This window comes from Pyxicephalus adspersus, chromosome 2, assembly GCF_032062135.1.
Source record: "Pyxicephalus adspersus chromosome 2, UCB_Pads_2.0, whole genome shotgun sequence".
Classification (NCBI taxonomy): Eukaryota; Metazoa; Chordata; class Amphibia; order Anura; family Pyxicephalidae; genus Pyxicephalus; species Pyxicephalus adspersus.
In genome coordinates, this window is record NC_092859.1 from 76051517 (window position 1) to 76070151 (window position 18635).

Genomic DNA, 18635 nt, shown 5'->3' on the forward strand with positions numbered 1-18635 from the left:
AGTTACAAAAGCTTGCAGAGGAGATCACCCACAACTTCAGCTGTGTTTAGCAAAATATTTCATCTGCAAGTCATAAAACCTCTGTCCTGCACAAGAGCGAGCAGGGAAGCCCCATTTGTATCTAGGAGTCGTCCGTATGTCAGATGTCCTTAGCTCGGTGACTACCTGTACTCTGAGCTGTTGATATAGTAATTATAGTGGGGGTTGTCTAAGACCAGAAAATTACTAACTAATTAAGGGTTCCTCCATGTTAAAAATGTCAAGAAAGGCTGGGCTAGACCATCAAACTGCTAAAGCAACACTTGCTGATGATCAATTAATTGTGGATCTGATTAGCAACACCTAGCTGCTATCTACCTTGTTAAATCCTATGGAAGTGTTAAAGGTGTACTTGATTTTTCACTCTCTGCTTCTGAATTTTGACTTTGTCTTTAAATACATGTAGACACAATGCAATATGTCATGTGGTGTTCAACTAAAGTTATATTTACCTGACTGTAAGACCTGCAAATGATAGCAATGTTCACCCCAGCCCCTCTTAGCCAGGTGCACCACGCCGCACTTTCAGTAACTGGCAACAACCCACCTGCAGCTTCTTCCCACCAAGCCTAAAATAATTCTGGTGGGAATACCAGACTGTATCACATGCTTTTTAAATTGCTGCTATCTACTGCCCAGTATAATATATACTTTTCATACCATAAAATAATGAAAAAATAATGAGAGCAGATAAAACTATACATTTGATAAAGTACTAGTTACTGCTGTCACATGTTGGAGAAAAGTAATATGACATGGCTTTTTGCAGAAAAGGGTTAGTCTAACTCTAGGAAATCTTTTTATCTAATTTTGGATAGATTGTGTGGCAGGGATTTTCCACCTTATAAGGTATAGGGGGCATCTGAAATACCCAAAGGGTTGCACACACATGCATAAGTATATATAATGCTACAAAAGAAATATGGAACCTGCAAACATACTAGAGGAAAAGGTCAGACTGTGCACATGTCTATTGAGTTTGATTGAGACAGACTGGGGGCATGTTGCAGGAGACTGCCACTTTGCATATTGATGCGCTCATTCCCAATGCTGGGGTCTCAAGTGGCCCCACAAACAAGTACTTAGTTTGGTGGGCCTTGAGGTGCAGGTTAGGTACAAGGAGGTTAAGAGTAAAGGTCATTTGGCATCAATTTCATTATCATCAGTATCATTATTTAGAACTTCTTGTCATGGTAGCACAGATGGTAGCACTATCAGGAAAAGTAAGAACAGGGTTTTTATTTTTATGTGTAATCTCTGGTCTCCCCTCTTACTCTGTGAGTGACACAGAAGATGAGGGGTAGATCAAAGACTCGTTTTTAGCTTGTGCTTAATCTTTAAAAACGGACAGAGCTCATTTTCTGTTTGAAAGATCAGACCGTTTTCTGATTAAAGATCTCCAGCTGTAACTCGCCAATGAATGGGTGTTGGACCTTTTCAGATACTTCTTTCAGACAAGAACAGTGGTCCTACTTTACTTCATGGTGACAAGGGATTGGGTTTTATGCTTGAGATTTGGATACTTCCTGAATTTGATTTGATACTCAAGGAATTTATCAGAGTTTACTTGAGTTTAGCTTACCATTCAGCTGAATGTTTTTTTTTTCTGGCTGGTAACATTTTTTTTGGAGTAATATATATGCTACTACAGTGCATGTGCGACCGTTGGTATGGAAAATAGATGATAAAGCAAATGTAATGTGTCTGGAAGCTAAAGAAATGCATAGAGCTAATTTTTGGTTTTAAGTGTTCTTGCTGGGAGTTCCTTCGGAGCTTTCTTCCCCATCATGTGTTCTCCAGCTGTTATGGTACTATAAGTCCATATAGACTAAATTTTTGAGACTCCCATATATACCGTATGTGGTTGACATAGTAACCTGGAACTTGTATTTCCAGATCTGCAGAGCTACAGGTCAAGGACGGCTTATAAATAAAATAAACCTCTCACACGCCTAAACAATTCAAACAGACTATGATGAAAGGATAAATAAACCTTCAGTAAAAAAGCGCATATTGAAACACTAGAGATACAGACCACTAATGTGGCATGTAAATGAAGCTTTGCTCTGACCTCACCTAAGAGAGCAGTGTGTATGTATATGTGGGGAGAAGGGGTTGCAGGGCAAGAAGGGGCAGAAGTTTGACTTTTACATGTTGAGATCTTTCCTGTCATCTTGGTATTGCAATGTTGTTTAGGGTAACCTCTGCAAAGCCTTTCCTTTTTTTTAATATAAGGTTACTGTAAAGTTTAATTAAATCTGTTAAATGCATTTAAGGTACATTTAACATAAAAAGTGTTCAGGGTCAGTTTGTGTTTTCTAAAAACCTGTCTTCTGTCAGCAGTAAAGATTGGGACTCTTTGTTAATACATGAGTGCTTCCTTTCACTCATGTTACTAAATACTCCTGCACAACTTCGATCACCAGTTAAATGAAAACAAGACAAGACTCCACAAGAGAGGCAGATATGAGTGTGTGTGCCTTAGGGAGCTGTAGTTCTAAAATAGGTTTATTATTGAGAATGTACAGTGTGAGTGTGATGGCACACCTTGGATCACTGCCAGAAGTGTGCCACAAATTTTGATATCTGGTTGTGTACCAGATGGTAGGTGTTACCAACTACATTGTACAAAAAAACTTCACTGTGATCTTTTCATTTGTTCAGTGAAGCAAAGCTAAGCCCGTTTTGTTCCAGTAAATGAGGGAGGGGGGTGTCAGTCAGATAGAAAAGGAGTCCCTTTCTGAAATAGGCCTTTTTATTTATTTTAGATGTGTGGTATATTTTATACATACACCAAGTCAGTGCTCAACCCAGAAATGTTTTTAAGCTGGGTGGGAAGAAATTTTAGGCGGGTGGCAGTCCCTGTATTGTGACCCAACTCATCAGTAACTATACAAAAACAGCCGGGTGGTTACTGAAAAGTGCTGGGTGTTGCACCCAGCTAAAAGGGGCTGGGGAGAACACTGCAAGTGAATGTCATATTCACTGCATAATATACATGCAAAAGTCTAATCTTTAATTAACCATTTTGTGCCAAGAAATTATTGTTTCGTAGATGTAAAGATATAATTTGGCAGCATCATTCAGCTTATTACCTCTGGGGACATGTATGTCTTTTATTTATTGCACTGGAAAACTCATTTTAATATTCTCTTTTTCTCATACTGAAATATATATAATTTTTTGTGTGAGTTTGTGTTGTAAGCTAGTAGCAGCAGAAATAAGGTGGTACTGCAGCCTTAAGGGGGCTGTGTTTATCTGGATACATTTTTATATATAATTTTTGGAGCCTCAATTCTGCATGTAACCACTAAGTCATAGCAAACATAGAAATCACATGCTTGGAGATTCAGACTGGGATTTGGAGTTCTCAGTTTCATTAAAGTGGACCGTCCTATAAGAGACGATGTAAGCGGCCATTTCTGGCTTTATTTTTAAATATACAACTTGTCTGTTTAATGTTCTGATCCTCTGTCTTTAGTATATAGAAGTAATTGTATGCCTACCTTCTAGCTAACTGGTTAGCGTTCTTATAATGTATAAACATTCCCCTTGAAACATCTGTTTAAAAGGTTTTCCAAGACCAAGTCTGCCTAGAACTGATATTTCAGTCTTTCAGGTGTACTGGCAAGTTGACTAATGTGCTGGCTTCACCCTCCTGTCTCTGTCTTGGACCACAGAGGCAAGTTGTCTCTGCATACTCCCACAAGAGACCAAGCAGGACACCTCTCCTGATAATTTTTGCCACTGATGTTTAAAACAAGAGGCCTGAGTGTGAATCTTTCCTCCTGTATCTCCGAAAAGGTTGTTTTTGTCCAAAAGTGCCACTTTGAACTTGGTATATAAAAATCCCTATATTAGTAGTAACTGTCTTTAATGAGTTCTTACATTTATTTTTAGCAGAAGAACGTTCCTGGGGGATTCTTAGCCACTGTCCAAGAATTGAACTTGAAGATGGAGTACGACTTGGTTGCCATCACCATTCAAGCCTGAGTCTCCACTTTCCAGTCCTCAGCAGGGAAAATTCGCCTAACCGCAGGAGCCCTTCCCAAGAGCCTGAGGCATCTAACTCTGCGGCTCCTCCTGCTCCACCTACGAAGAGACACTGCCGCTCTTTATCAGTGCCAGAGGACCTGTCACGCTGGCGGCCTATCTGGAGGCCCAGTGGGTCTAAAGTTTGGACTCCTGTCAAGAGGAGATGTAATAGTGGTGGGGTTGGAGCAGTACTGGGGGTGCAGACTCAAAGTCCATCCCAAGGGGTCTCCAATCTCAGGTTTCAAAATGACCCCAGTGCCTCTTTACGATGCATCCAAGCCAACAGCCCTCCCTTCTTTAGCCTGGCTTTGTGCCGGGAATCACCAGGTCCCTACACCCTTTCACCAACCACTATATTTTGGGAAAACACAGAAGGGCCAAGTTGCTTTCCATTGCAGCGCCGCTTTTCCCTGTCACCAGTACTCTTCAAGGATGCAGGACGGTTCCTCCCTTCAGCCAGCAGCTCCCCACCTTCCACGCCAGAACTGGTCCGGCGACAGCAATGTCTGCCTCGTAGCCAGTCACAGCCCTGTGATCTTGACACCAGGAAATGTGGAATCAAACGAAGGCACGAGGAAGATACACGATGGCATCGTCCTTCTCTGGACTTCTACAAGATGAACCAGGTAAAGACTCCACAATCAGCTTTTCAATAAATAATATTGAAACTGGAATTATAATCCCTATTGTTCCCTGGATCAACAGTCACTTTTATTTTTACTTTAAAGCCTTAATACCCAGGATATATTTTGTGCTTCTAGAAAAGCATCCAGCTTTTTCTTAAAGCAATCTATAGTAGTTGCTGAAACTACTTCCTGGGGCAGCCGAATGCACATTTTCACAGATCTTACAGTGAAGAAATCTCTTCCTTATCCAAAACTTCTTTTCCTCCAGACGCAAAGAGTGCCCTCTTGTTCTTTGTAACTATCTCAAAGTGAATAATCGGGAAGAGAGTTTTCTATATGGAATTTTTTTTTATATTTTTATAGGGTGATCATATTGCCCCTTAAAGGTCACACTCAAGAAACTTCAGTGAATTAAAGCTCTTGTTTTTTTAAGAAATATCGGATATGCACCCAATGATGGTACCACTAGCACCATTTGTGTTCCTCATGTTTTTATGTACTTGAGAGTAATATTTGTTTTTTCTATTTAGTACAACCATGAAATATTGGGTCTATTAATTTAACAGTTGCTGGGTTTACCTTTTTTTTTTATTGTGAGAAAAAATTGCTGGAGTTTAATGTTAAGAAGCTTCTTCCTATGTTTCTAATTTAATAACTGCTTTGTAAGTATTAGCTCAACAATATCTCATAATGTGTGAATGCCCTTTTCATTGAATAATTGTGGGCAGGCTCCAGTTTGATTATGTTTTAAATTCTAAAGGAATTTACTGAGGTGACTGGTCACAGAAACAAAAGCTTGTTACAGAAAGTTAAAATACCTAAATCTGACCCTATTGGATGAGATTCCTGATGCCCGATTCTCTTTAGTGACATAGGGCATGATGAGGGACCAAGAAATAAACCCTTCCAAAAGAGTTAGATTCAACAGACTTTTCTACTAATCACCATTGTAAATTAGTCTCTTCAAAGGCTTGAGCATGTGTGTTTCCCCATGTAGTGTTGTAATTCTGTGTGGCCATATATATCTGAATATTAACAGCATTTTTTTTTTATTATCAGAATGCTGGTGCTATGTGTTTCTTGGATAACTCGGATGAAGGCAGCTCATCTCCTTTTATGGCTTGCCATGGGGAGTCTCCTTGCACTTCTGGAAGTCCCAACACCACTTGCACACTGGCACTTAGTGAAGAAAGTATCGGTAGGAGGGATCACTCCTCCTGCTCCCAGGCAATGCTCTTCCAGCACGACTTTGCGGACCTGGATTTAAATCTAATTGAGGAGAATTAACACTCTCAGGAAACATCATACTTCAAACGGAGTTATTAAAAGGTTGACATATTAGCGAGAGTGTAAGGCTGCCAGCCACCACCAGGAGACTTGCACCAGGAGCATTCCACAAACATTCTATTCTTCATGACTGATAGATATTGTGTGGGGGTGTAGGGCAAAAAAGGATTGGCAAAAAACCTTGTTCCTTTTTTTCTAAAGGAGAAGCCTGGGGTTGGGTCATCTGGACCCCCAATTACACTTCTCCATTCCCAGTAATACAGCTGAAATTGGGATCTCCCATTACTGAGTTACAAACTTTACATAAAGGGTGCTGTGGGATTGCTTTATTTTTTTACAGATGGCTTTTGGAAGGATGTTCTGCACTGCCCCGAGGGGATCACATGCAAATATAGGTGTGTGATTTAATTCTTCATGCTTAACTGACTGTTGGGAAAAAATGTAAACCAACAAGATGGCAAATCTGGTTGTGCACAAATGTATCCCCCAAGACATGAGTTCAGAGCTTCACACCAAGGAAGCCTAATCCTGTGTGTTCCGTTCAGAACACTTTTTTTGTTCTCCAATTCATCATTAAGAAGGCTGACAACAGAACAAATGTTTCCAGGTTTTGTATGTGTGTGCTGTTTTTTTTTCTTGTTTTATTTTGTTTTTTTATTTAATTTTTTAAAAAAAAATTTTTATTGATATTTGCCTGTGGCAAATGTTCTAGAGGCTGTAATTATTCTGTTTAACATTGCTGGCCAGTTAAAAGGAAGCTTCCAATTCACCATGAACTCACATTTGCCTGCACTGCCATCCTAGTCTTACATTACATGGCCATGCCATTACCTCAGACAGGTGTTAATTTTTTTTTAACATAAAGAAACCCTTCTGGGTGTCGCCTTCCCATTACCTCCTCAGGTACGAGTCTTGCCAGAAAGTGTAAGTGGAGTGTGAATGATTGTGCTATTCTTTAGTGTTCATAAGCCCCCAGAACACTGTCTCATACCCTTTCAATGAAGGAAGTAGTCAAGGTGTCATGTGTCCTCTTTGAATGTTGTTAGTATATAGTTTACTACTATATACAATGTTGTGTGCAGTAAGTATTAATGTATATCTTGACAAAGAACAGGAATCAGCCTGTGTTTGCAGTTGCACATAAATGGATGTGTGTGTTGCCATTATACCTCTTGGTGGATTCTATGCATTCTGGTAATTTTTAGACATCCCAGTGATTGCCCTGTTGCAGCTCCAAGTTTTTTTTAAGTTTTTCTACTTTTTTTTCTCATTATGGTTTACAATATTTGCTTTCAATAAAACTTCCACCCGGTTTAGAGTTCTTAACGATAATATCCAAATTTTTTAAGTTCACAAGCGACAATCATACTTTACAAGCATTTGTGGGCAACACTAGCTATGTAAAATACTGCTCAAATAGAACCTTTTGTTAACAACAAATATTTAAACACAAATAATTTAATGATCTCCTAAAGCAATTCTGCTTGTGATAAGTATGTGACAATAGGTATTTTGAATTCTGCAATTAGAGAGGGCTGAGACTTTTAGGTCTCTGGTTAGTTGTCACCTAGTAGTAAAATATTTCACCCCTGCAAAAACCCTCAAGGGGGGCAAAAGTATTGAACTATAAGTCAGTACATTAAGTAAATTTATATTTATATTGTAATATTTTGGGTTTCATTGCCAAGTGCAGCACTTTGACCATTTGTCGTTTTATAATGGGGAACGTCATTTTTAGTTTCGTTTACACGGTAAAACATACATTCTGAAATTCCGGCTCAGCGTAGCAGTGCAGGGTGGCAGTAATATGTATTTTAAATAATTATTTTCTATCTTCAAGCACTTCACCTGTCAGTGATCCTTGTAGGAGCTTGCTAAAGTAATAGGGATAAAAGATATTTAAGCTAATCAGAATTATTTTTCATTTCTAGTTTGCCAGTAATGTTATTACTTCATAGCTGTCTTGTCATTAAACAAATTATTCTAGCTCTCCTTTCTCAAAAGCATTTCCAGCGAAGCAACTCCTGTTAAACATTTTATTGATAGACAGATTTCTGCTTGCATGTTGATTAATGCTTTAGTGACTGGTAATGTATATTAGAAAGCCCTAAGGGCTCCCATGTAAGTGACTTTGTATTCAGTTCTCCGTTAGGGTTTGAAACAAACAAGAGTGGGGCAAAACATAGCTGTTTATTGTTTTGTAGACCACAAATAGTAGCAAAACAAAGATGTTTTTGTTAACTGTTGGAAGTTCCATCTATAGTCACTTGATTTTCTTTTTAATCAACCTATTGCCAAGTCAAAGGTCCATGACACCCTGCAAGAGAGCTGCATCAATATTGTGCTATATCCCAAATGACTGCTAGAGCCCACGGTGATTGACCCCATTTGGTCTGTTTTAACATCTTATAATGGGTTTGAAGCTAAAACCTCATGAGAGCAATGTAACTAGTCCTTTTGCTTTTCTTATTGAAAAGCAGTTCCTTTCCAGGATTTGTTGTGCCGAAAACAGCCAAGCAGCTCTTTTACAGTTCACTGGTAGGTGTACAAAGCTTTACAACCAATTCAGTTTTTTTTAGTGCAGCATATTGCTCTTAGGAAAATGTTGCTAATTCACTGAGTCTGAGCAGGATGCGACAGGGGTGATACATAAATGTGCACTCTAACTGTGTATTAAGAGGTTATGCTTTAAGGCAGTGGTCCCCAACCCCTGGGCCGCGGCAGGTGAGTTGGCTGCAAATGACAGGAGCGCCAGAGTCCTATAAGAAAATCCTACCTTCAGAATGCATACTACTGTCTGTGCATGCATCTGCCATCTTTTCTATGAGATCAGGCTTCAGTGTGAGCTCCCCGAGAATGGGTGTGTTCTTTAGACCTAGGAGATCAGTTGTGGCTGCTCTCTGCCCACCTGGCACTGTGAAAAAATCTTACCCCTCATACACCAGCAGCATGAGAGCTATGTTTGTCTCCATGCTGCTGTCATTACTCCCAATGTATAAACCTTCATATCTCCCACACTGATTGTTGAAGAAACTTGAAATTTTCAGGGAACACAGGGGACCCTGAGAGCTGACACATTCAGCCCCCTGAACATAAGTTACCAGATACGGGGTCCCAAACATAAAATCCTATTAAAAATCAGGGATCTTTTCTCATTAAAGTGGACCTATAGTGAAAATAAAAAAAAATGACAGATCCGTGACATATGCCACTCAATTCGTTAAAATAAAAATCTGGTCACTTACCTTCTTTGAACCCCAAGAAATGGGGAAAAGGGGTTTTTGAGAAAAGGGAAATGTAAGATAAGTAGGGCATTTTTGTGAATACCCACCCCACGAAAACTTCATCACTCCTATCATACCATGGTGTGCTGTCACATATATATGTCCCTTTATGTTCTTTGAACCCTAATTTCTCCTAAATAGGGAGCTGTAGGAATATTAAAATGTAGGTGCCAATGAGGGACTTTTGTGGCTAACTACCCCTAAAACTATAGCTGCGGTGCCATCACTTCACAGTTGCGTGAACGACCCTCCGTACACTGCTCTAAAGGTAGTGACCGCAGGAGCGCAACCAGCGGGAGCACAGATGGCTCTCCTCACACTGCTTACACAGGAGCTGCTGAGAATGGCAGAGTAATGTATGTAAGGCTTACACTTCTCTACCATTCTCATCAGCTCTGCCACCTGTCAGCACACCAGCTCTCACTACTACACTACTCTGCTATTCTTAGTGTGCTGACAGAAGGTAGGAGTAGTGTAAGCTGTACATATACCGGGGCCAGGCAAAAATGTTTTCAATGTTACTGGGTTCTGCTGTCAGAAAGGTTGGGGACCACTGCTTTAAGGAATTTTCATTTTTGAACAAGAAAACTTGGATCACATATGTTGCACTTTAACATTTAGGTTTAGTTTTTACTTCATTAGGGAAAAGCAAAAGAAACCTGGAGTCTGTTAGTGATGGGCAACCACTGCAGTTTGTTTTGCCCACATTAGAGTCTGTCTCTGTGTGACTAGTTGCACACATGAAGCTTCTGATGAACCCTGGCAATCTCCACTACTGTGTTTGTGCCCATGTTTCAGAATACTGTATTGGCCTCATTAGAAATAAGTAAAAATGTGCCGAAACACACAGCTGGAGCACTAAGGGAAGACAGTGGAATAGATTTGCATCTTGTAGATGCCAGTTCTATCTGTGTCCTAATCCCCTACCACTATTTAAATTGTGGTAATTATTTTTTCTTGTAAACAATTGCCTACAGTTAAGGTTTGCCCACAAATGGGCAGATTTCTGGCGTTCTTAGAATATTGGTAGAAGATTTTTTTGCCACTTCTTATGAACTTGTTTTCTCCATCTGGCCGTCATTCATCTGTACCACACATTTTGTATGAAATATTTAATTTTATATTTTTCAAATACACATTTGTATATGTTCAAAGCTCAGAAATGTAAAGCTTTAGATATACTGGTCCTTTGTGTGAGCCTGTATTACAAAAGCTGTAACAGCTCAAAAACCTTTAATATGCTGAATTGGACTTCTTCCAAAACTTGGTGGGATTGAAAGCTATAATGAATGTGTCAATTCTAAGTTTTCTTGGATGTATCTGAAAAACTGGCCATTTCTGCAAGCATTTCATTGTTACCATTTCATGCTTTTCCCATATTGTCCATATTACCTTTTGAATTCTCTCAATCAATGCCTTTTTTGAAACCCATACATCTCTTTTAAGGAGGTGAATTGCTGTATAGTACTGTGATTTTATGTGCAGGCCTCATGTCTGCAAGGTTGTGTGCTATTTTTTTTCTTCAAGTTTACATTAAACAAAAACTGTGATCCCACCTACTCCAATACCTGTCCCATTTGTGGTTTGCTTTACAGTGTTGCACTGTATCTCTCCTGAAACATTTCTCCTGCAGTATCTTGTATATTGATTGGCAAACCATTTTAAGTAGTGAACTTTTTGTCTGAACACAGTGGAGACAGCTATTTTCTAAGTTATTGAATTTTTTATACACTTAAACAGAACAGAAGATTTGTCTCACTATCCTGTTTGTATGTGAGAAGAGGTTGAACCAGCTATTGGTTTATTGCACTGTTTAAATTAGGATAAATTGTTATGTGTGTGTGTTTGGATCTGAGACTTCATTATTACTGCCTACCTACTGGTTCTGGTTCTAAACACTTCTGGGACCTAACTTTTAAATTATATTTTTCAAAGTTAATTTTCCTTTAAAAAAAAAACTGGCTATTTCATCTAATTGTTTAGGTACAACTAAACCATAGCAACTGGATTCCTGACCAGGAAGAGACCTGATCAGTTTGTCATGATTATAGCCAGGTTATGGCAAATAGCCCCTTGTCTTAAGGAATGAGTCTGATTATAACCTAGGTACTTCAGGCATAGCAGTTCTGCAAATAAATTTGAATAAACTAGTGAGGTGCAAGCTATAATATAAATAAATGTTGCTTCTGAAATGTGGCTGCTTAGCATGGTTGTATGGTAATATACTCTAGGCCAGCAATGTTCTAGCTTTTACGTTTAAGGGGGAATCCATGAGGTATAAAGGGCCTTCCATTAATGGACAATAATCAGTAATGTGTATGATTTACAAAGTATCATTAATCCTCAAGCAGAAGGTGTTGTTTTTTTGTTTTTGTTTTTTGCAGACTTTGCAGCTCAGATTGTTCCTCGACTGGGTTGCCAACTTTCCTTTTTTGTCTACCACCAAACTTGTGCAATTAAGATGTCAGAAATTCAAGTACAGGTGATACATTGCCTGATAGCTATTTAACTTTTGTTACTTTTGATGTGCCAATATTTAAAGGAATAGTTTGCAACCTTGTTGCAATTAGGTGTCCCACACATCTGCACCATGCTTAACCAAATCAGGCAATGTTAAGTTTTGATGACCCAGCTCTTGTCCTCCTAATGCCATAGACTTGATTAGTTGCTGGATCCAGAAGAGCGTTATTATAGCAGCCTAAATCCAAACAAACACATTTCCGCTGAGCTGTTCAGCACACCTTTTTCTAAGCAGTAATTCTGAAAATCTGTGCATGAGGCAGGTTCTGTCATTGCTGCCTGATTGATGATGTTTACCTTAAAATCCGCTTTGTGTCCTGTTGAAATGCTGCTTGTGGTACTGCTTTACCCCGTGAAAATTGCTCTCTCCACTGTGCATTTGGGCAAATGGTACCGTTTCAAAAGTTTATTTCATCTGGAAAATACTTACTGATGGCATTTGTGAAGCAATCCACCTGCTCGTTCACACTGACCTCTATTAAAAGTTAATGAATTTTGAAAACAAGCCTGTAATAACTAAAGTTATTACATATTTTACAGCGATGGTGTTATCATTCTAGTATTGTAAATGTAATTGTAACTTCCTATTTTTATATTTGAAATGTCATTTTTATTTATTTATTTTCTGTTGTTGGATGAGTGAAGATCAACAAAACCGCTAAAAGCAGCAAGTGATGTGAAAACATGCAGAACGTGCAGGTATCTTTTTATTGTTGAGACATTTACTGGAGATCAACGGCAAACAGTAAAAACTAAGCTAAACTTCATTTCAGGGGTTCCAAACCTATGTGGCATAGTGACACACCTCCATACACAATAATACACAATTCATTTTTATGACAATAATCTAATAAACGGAATCACTACTGTGAATAAATATCTGTATATTTAACTGATAGCTAAATGGTGCCATTCGCAATTAAATACAGTTTATGCATAATCTTCATTGCCTATCTGAATATTTTCCTGACTTTGCCAGATCAAGCCTGGCATTATGCTGCATAGATACACATTGGTTGGGAATCTCTGACTTAGCAGAATGGAGTGTCAATAAAGATTGCAGATAACGGACTAAATGTTGGGTACTCTATCTGGACTAAACGTCTATATTTTTTTAGATGCCATACTGGCATTCCGTGAAAAAAAAAAAAAAAAGGGTTCTCCCTGCACTGGTAATAGTTCTGTTCAACCGATTTAATAAAGACTTTCCGGCTATTCGTAAACGGCAGTAAAATTGATCACTTTTTCAGACTGCATTTCAGATTCATTTTATGTGTCTATGAAGAGCTCTCTATACATGTCTATGATGTGTTTCCCTTCAAATTATTGGCCTAGATATATTAAGGAATAAAACCAAGATGAATTGAGAAAATGGAGAGTATTGTTGTTTTAATAAAGATGTTCATTGTAAAATTAGGGTGATTCGCTGCTGCTGTTTTACAGAAGCTTGCTTTACTGTACATTTTATACATTTTTGCCAAACACATCAAGGTTTTCTGATGTAATCTTTTTCAGCATGTTTCATGCCACATGCCAAATTGTTTCTGTCAAATCATCTAAATCAGGGTATAGGAGACCAGAGGTCAAACATAGAACCCAAGTACTTAGAGGAAAACTTTGTATGCATCCATATAAAATAACTAGTAATGTGCAATATACAATGTTAAAATTCACAATATTTACAAGATTTGCAAATAATGTAATATAACAAACATACCATCCACTCCTCCTTTAACAACCAAGAAGGAATCTTCCAGGAAATGCTTTATAAATAGACCCTTATATGTACAGTTTGAGTCCAATGTTGGAGAGAAAAGTATTAAGACAATTGTTTATAACCATAAAATCTAATAGAAAACTCAACAAGTACTTACCCAGTGCAATGATATGTTTGGCAGGACGTACTTGGTATTCACTTAACCTCTATTGGAGCAAATGCTTCAGAAGCTGTGCGTATTGAAACAAGGTTTGAGTCAAAATGAACAGCAATGCACCTTATTTAGTTTAGTGCATTAAAATAATATTGGTGTGAAAGAAAACAAAATATATTTTCAAACTATGTCAGCCGTGACAGTCCCGACGAGATTGCATCCCTAGAATTCCCAGATCCTTTTAGTTGGTGCAGTAATTACATAGACAGATGACTAACTTGTTCAGTATCTATACAGGCTGTTGCATTACATTGTAATTTTTTGGTAGCTTCACATGGAAATTATACAGTCAGATTATAATGTTAAGTTTAAAAAATTATTCTTTCTGTTGCATCCAAGTTTGTGAAAATGGCCATATTAATCCTGTTATATATATAGTTTGAGAAATATTTTTTTTTATCTTACACTATTGTTTTTGTTTGTAAAGTGAGATTGTGTTATGTAGCCAGCACAAAAGCAACATGAGGACAGAGGAATAAATTTCTGCAGGGACATCTCTGCAACATTGTTGCAAGAAGCTGGCAATTAGAGATAGCTATTGAGATGCTTCAAGTTTCAAGTCCAGGTCTACTCACAGCCATGTGTATTCTGACCTATGGATCTCTCTGCCACTGAGCAGGGTATCATGCGTGCCTCATATCAAAAAGTTAGTCAGATATAAGTGTTTGTGTGTGTGTATATATATATATATATGTATATGTATATATAAGTATCTTATTAGTGGATAGGGATGGTATGCATTGCGTTCATGGTAAGACCAGGCAAATTAAGATGCTAGCTGACAACCTCTTTTTGACTTAAGGCTAGTCTTGTGTATGTACAGGCTATGGATAATTGCTCACCTTTTACCTCTGGCTCTGTGAAAGCTTTGGCATTGCCTTCCTTTCTATGCTTTATCTTATCTGTGCTCACAGGAAGTCCAGTATTACTTTTATTTCTTTTCTATCAGCTAATGTATTTTTGTAGCCAACACATTTCAAAGCAAAGAATACAGATGTTTATTGAAGGTGGCTCAAATTGTAACTCTCTGTAATTTTTCCTTCCTTTGGGCATAATTTTTGATAAACTTCTATCTATCGTTAAAGATAGTGCTTAAATTGAAACTACACACACACTGCCAATTACGTGAATTATATACACAGTGATACCTCGGTATAAGTGCGCTTTGGAATAAGTCCAATTTGGTGTAAGTCCTGTTTGAACACAAAAAATTTTGCTTGGTATACAACCTTTGTGCCACTTGTATGGGTCAAAATGAGTCATAACACCACGCGCTACCCTTATTTACCTCTCTTGAGACAAAGCCACAACTGCCCACGAGCGTCAGTACGCCAGTTGTTACCATTCAGTGAACAACCAGCGCTATAACTCTCTGTGATTTACAGAACATCTCCTCCTCCTCCCTTCCTAACACCATCCTAGTAAGCACTCAACTCTTCTCAGCAAGGTAAAGTGAGGTTACATTTTCATTTATTTCATCTTAATTGCTTTTGTATTTATGTATTTTAGTATTAGGCAGAGTTTATAATATTTCATACATCCCCAACAATGTATAGTATGGCAATAACAATTTTTTTTTTTCATGGGAACAAATTACTCATTTTCCTTTTATTTCTTACGGGGAAATTTTGTTTGGTATAAGTCCAAGGATCTGGAACGCATCACCCATACACAGTGGATTTTTTTCCCTACACCAAAAAATCATTTCAGATACAACTTTAGTGGAATTCTTATTAACCACAACACAAATTGAACCCCAACATGCACAAATGCAGGAGAGTGGATTTTGTATAATTTACTTCAATCCTCAATCTTAAGACACATAAAGAATTGCTAGAATGTCTGCTTTGTATCTACATTATCTGTGTTCATGGGTCTGTCTATAAGAAACTAAAGTTTGAAGCTACTGTGGAGAAATTACCAAAGAAAAAGCCATTACAGCCTTTATCAAGGCAGCTGGTCAGCACCACTTGAACAAAAGTGAGCTGCCAGTAAATGTATAAAGCATTGTTAAGAACAAACAAAACACTACATACCAAAGCCTCAATCCAGTTTCAAATATTTGGTGGGGAAAGTATAATGGCATAAGGCTGTCTTTTTACCCCAGAATCTGAACATTTTCCAGTCCTGAGATCAATTCATTTAAAGATGTATCAGGAAATTCTTCAACAGGGCATTTGTGTGTGATAAAAATACAATTTTTACTTTAATTAAAAATGGTTGTCTACCCTTTTATGTAAAGCAAAAATGTTGAGTTTAGATACGCTTTAAGGCATTCCGGAGCAGGCAGCCATAAAGCGAGGTACCAAAACAACAGGCAAAATTAATGTCAGAAAAAGCCATGGTTTAGCAAAACAGGCAGCACTGGTGTAGCATTTGGCCTGATTTAATAAAGCTCCCCAAGGCAGGAGAATATACACTTTTATCAGTGAACCTCAGTGATCCAGCAAACCTAGAATGGATTTCTTAAATGTCATTTGTTATTAGCAGACAATAACTGCCCTAGGCAATGAAGATAGCTAACTCTCAATTGGTCAATGACCCTTCAATCCATTGGAAACACAGTAATTGTGCAGAATTTCAGTCTCATCAGAATTCAGTTAGCAAATGCAGTGTGATTTAGAATCACTTTAAAACAAACGCAGGTTCCTTCATTTACTGTTACTGCGTTTCAGTGCCCGATTTTAGGCTCTTTGGATTAGACTACATTTTTGGTGTAGTAACACTTTGCTTGGCATTTGAGCAACGGGCTGCAACACTGGTGCCAATCTCTCCTACGACATTGTATCCATGCTTTAAAATACCCTTGTCACTCTTTTTTACCTTCATACCTTCTGTGAACCCTTGTGCTCCATGACTCCCAAATACCTGACCTTCCATGACTTCTTGTACTCCAAAGACTTCTGTGAACCTATCTTTCCATCATGAAGTGTTGTATTTCTTCAACTCTATGTGACCCTGTGTAACATTTGCTGCTGCCCCATTTACAGATTACTGCTTCCTCCTGACTTTGCCTGACTTTGACTTTGCTTCTTTCTGACTCCAAAGATCATCTTTCAGTCTGGTACATAATACTATGACTGCCATCATGCGTGTGCCCAGGGGCTTCAACCTAGGAGCCATTCTCAGCCTAATCTATTGTCTCTTGTGAGTTGTCCTGGTGAGCACCAAACATCTTCCTTAGGTTCTGCACCTCCATCCTATTAGATCTGCTTATCCTTTACACCTCCAGTGGATTTTATTATATGAAATCCTATCATAAACAATATTTCTTCTGTTCTGCATTTACTAGACTTGGTTATACAGAGATAATCAGTATGCATAGACAGGGCCTAAAAACAGGAACAAAATGTTATCCAGTAAAGTAACACTTTGCTCATTAAGTCAAAAATGCTGCCATATTATACTTATCAGTACAGGCAGTATAGTATTTCTTCATATTACAACCTACAACTCACAACACTTTCATAATCAAATATAACTGTTATTGATAGTAAAATAATGAAAATTGAATAAAACAAATGTCTAGCAAATATAGGGGTTACAATCTTCATAATGTCTCACATGTATCAGATAAATTAGGAAGTAAGGGAAAATCTAAGTGGGTACACTGCCATGATTTTAAAATCTGGTACAGAATATAACACCTCGCCCTTCTATCCAAAATAAAAAAAAATAGATTTTTAGGGGATTAAAATTACTATTACTTTCTTGAGAAAGTCATTCAGGAGTTTGTTCAGTTATTCCACCATTCTCTATATATTTAGGTAAAACCTAAAATACAATAAACCATATCACAGTGATTCTGAAGTAAGAGATCAAGTCAATTTTTACCATCCATTATTCTTTATTGATAAAAAAAATGAATATGCACTCATGAAACCTACCAGAGAGATTCCTAGATTAGCCTGCAGAAAGCCTAACTGTGATAACACCAAGATGTCTGACCCACAATTCATTAATATGTATCAGGGTTCTTCAAAAAGTTTCTGTCCTTATTTGAACTCTATTTAATAAGAATTTAATGAACAAATGATATCTTTGAATGTCCCTTATAACTTGATTCAGGAGAAGGGTAAAATACCAGAAGGAAGCGTCTCCGGTGAGGGAGTGAGGAGGAAATGGCTGACTCAAAATATGGCATTCTGTGGTTTTCAGTCTGGTTCTCCTGTGCTACATACAAGAATGCTATGCAGGACCACCATAAGGGAAAAGGGCGGGGGGAGTTACTTTTGACTGGGTCTCGATCAAAACAGCTTGAGTTTTACAATGGTGGAACATGGGGGGGGGCTTAGGAAGGTATGATGGTGGTCCTAATGCTTTGGGTATACTTCCATCCCCATTCTGTCCTTAACCTACATACTGTGTAAAAATGCACTTCTGGGCTTTTTGAGTTCTAAGGTTCTTTACATTTTCCTTGTAGTCCTGAGTTTCTTCCCACTTCCTATATGTTTCTCTGCAATTACATTGACCTGTTTGTTGTGTATAAAAACCTTAAAGCCAAAACTTTTCTAGAGCTGCTCTGGCTCTCTGGAATGGTCTTCCTCGTCCTATTGTGCTTGCTCCTACATTCTACTCATGTAGAAGAGCACTCAAAACCTTTTTTTTTCCTCGATTGGGTCCTGCATCGTCCTGATATTCTACTTTGTCCCAATGAGAAGGAAGCTCTAGGTGCCGCCATGTTTAGCCTTTCTTCTTCTGGGTATGTCACCTGATCTTGCACTGCGCAGACCCGGGATCAGGTGGTGCTATAAAGGGGAAAAAAAAGTGCAGATCTCACTACGCATGCTTGAGATTGGCATCTCCTTCCCCTTGCGCGCATGCCCGATCTTGGAGCAGCCAAGAGCCTCCGGTATGTGTGACCTATGTATCCCAAGAGGATCTGTGCTCCCATTCAGACAGAATGGGTGTTG

At 38.3% G+C, this 18635-nt stretch overlaps 1 protein-coding gene across 7 annotated transcripts in view; it reads left to right on the plus strand.

Moving 5' to 3' along the window:
• FAM53C (family with sequence similarity 53 member C) overlaps positions 1-13014 on the plus strand; it is a 21041-nt gene extending 8027 nt beyond the window's left edge. For 6 of the 7 annotated variants that reach the window (XM_072401081.1, XM_072401080.1, XM_072401077.1 and 3 more), the window contains 2 exons: positions 3940-4700; positions 5760-13014. In XM_072401081.1, coding sequence (XP_072257182.1) covers positions 3940-4700; positions 5760-5987 — 989 coding nt within the window. In that variant the 3' untranslated portion in view covers positions 5988-13014. The remainder of the gene's footprint in view (positions 1-3939; positions 4701-5759) is intronic. The other variant, XM_072401083.1, reaches the window with a different exon arrangement.
• The last annotated feature ends 5621 nt before the right edge of the window (positions 13015-18635 follow it).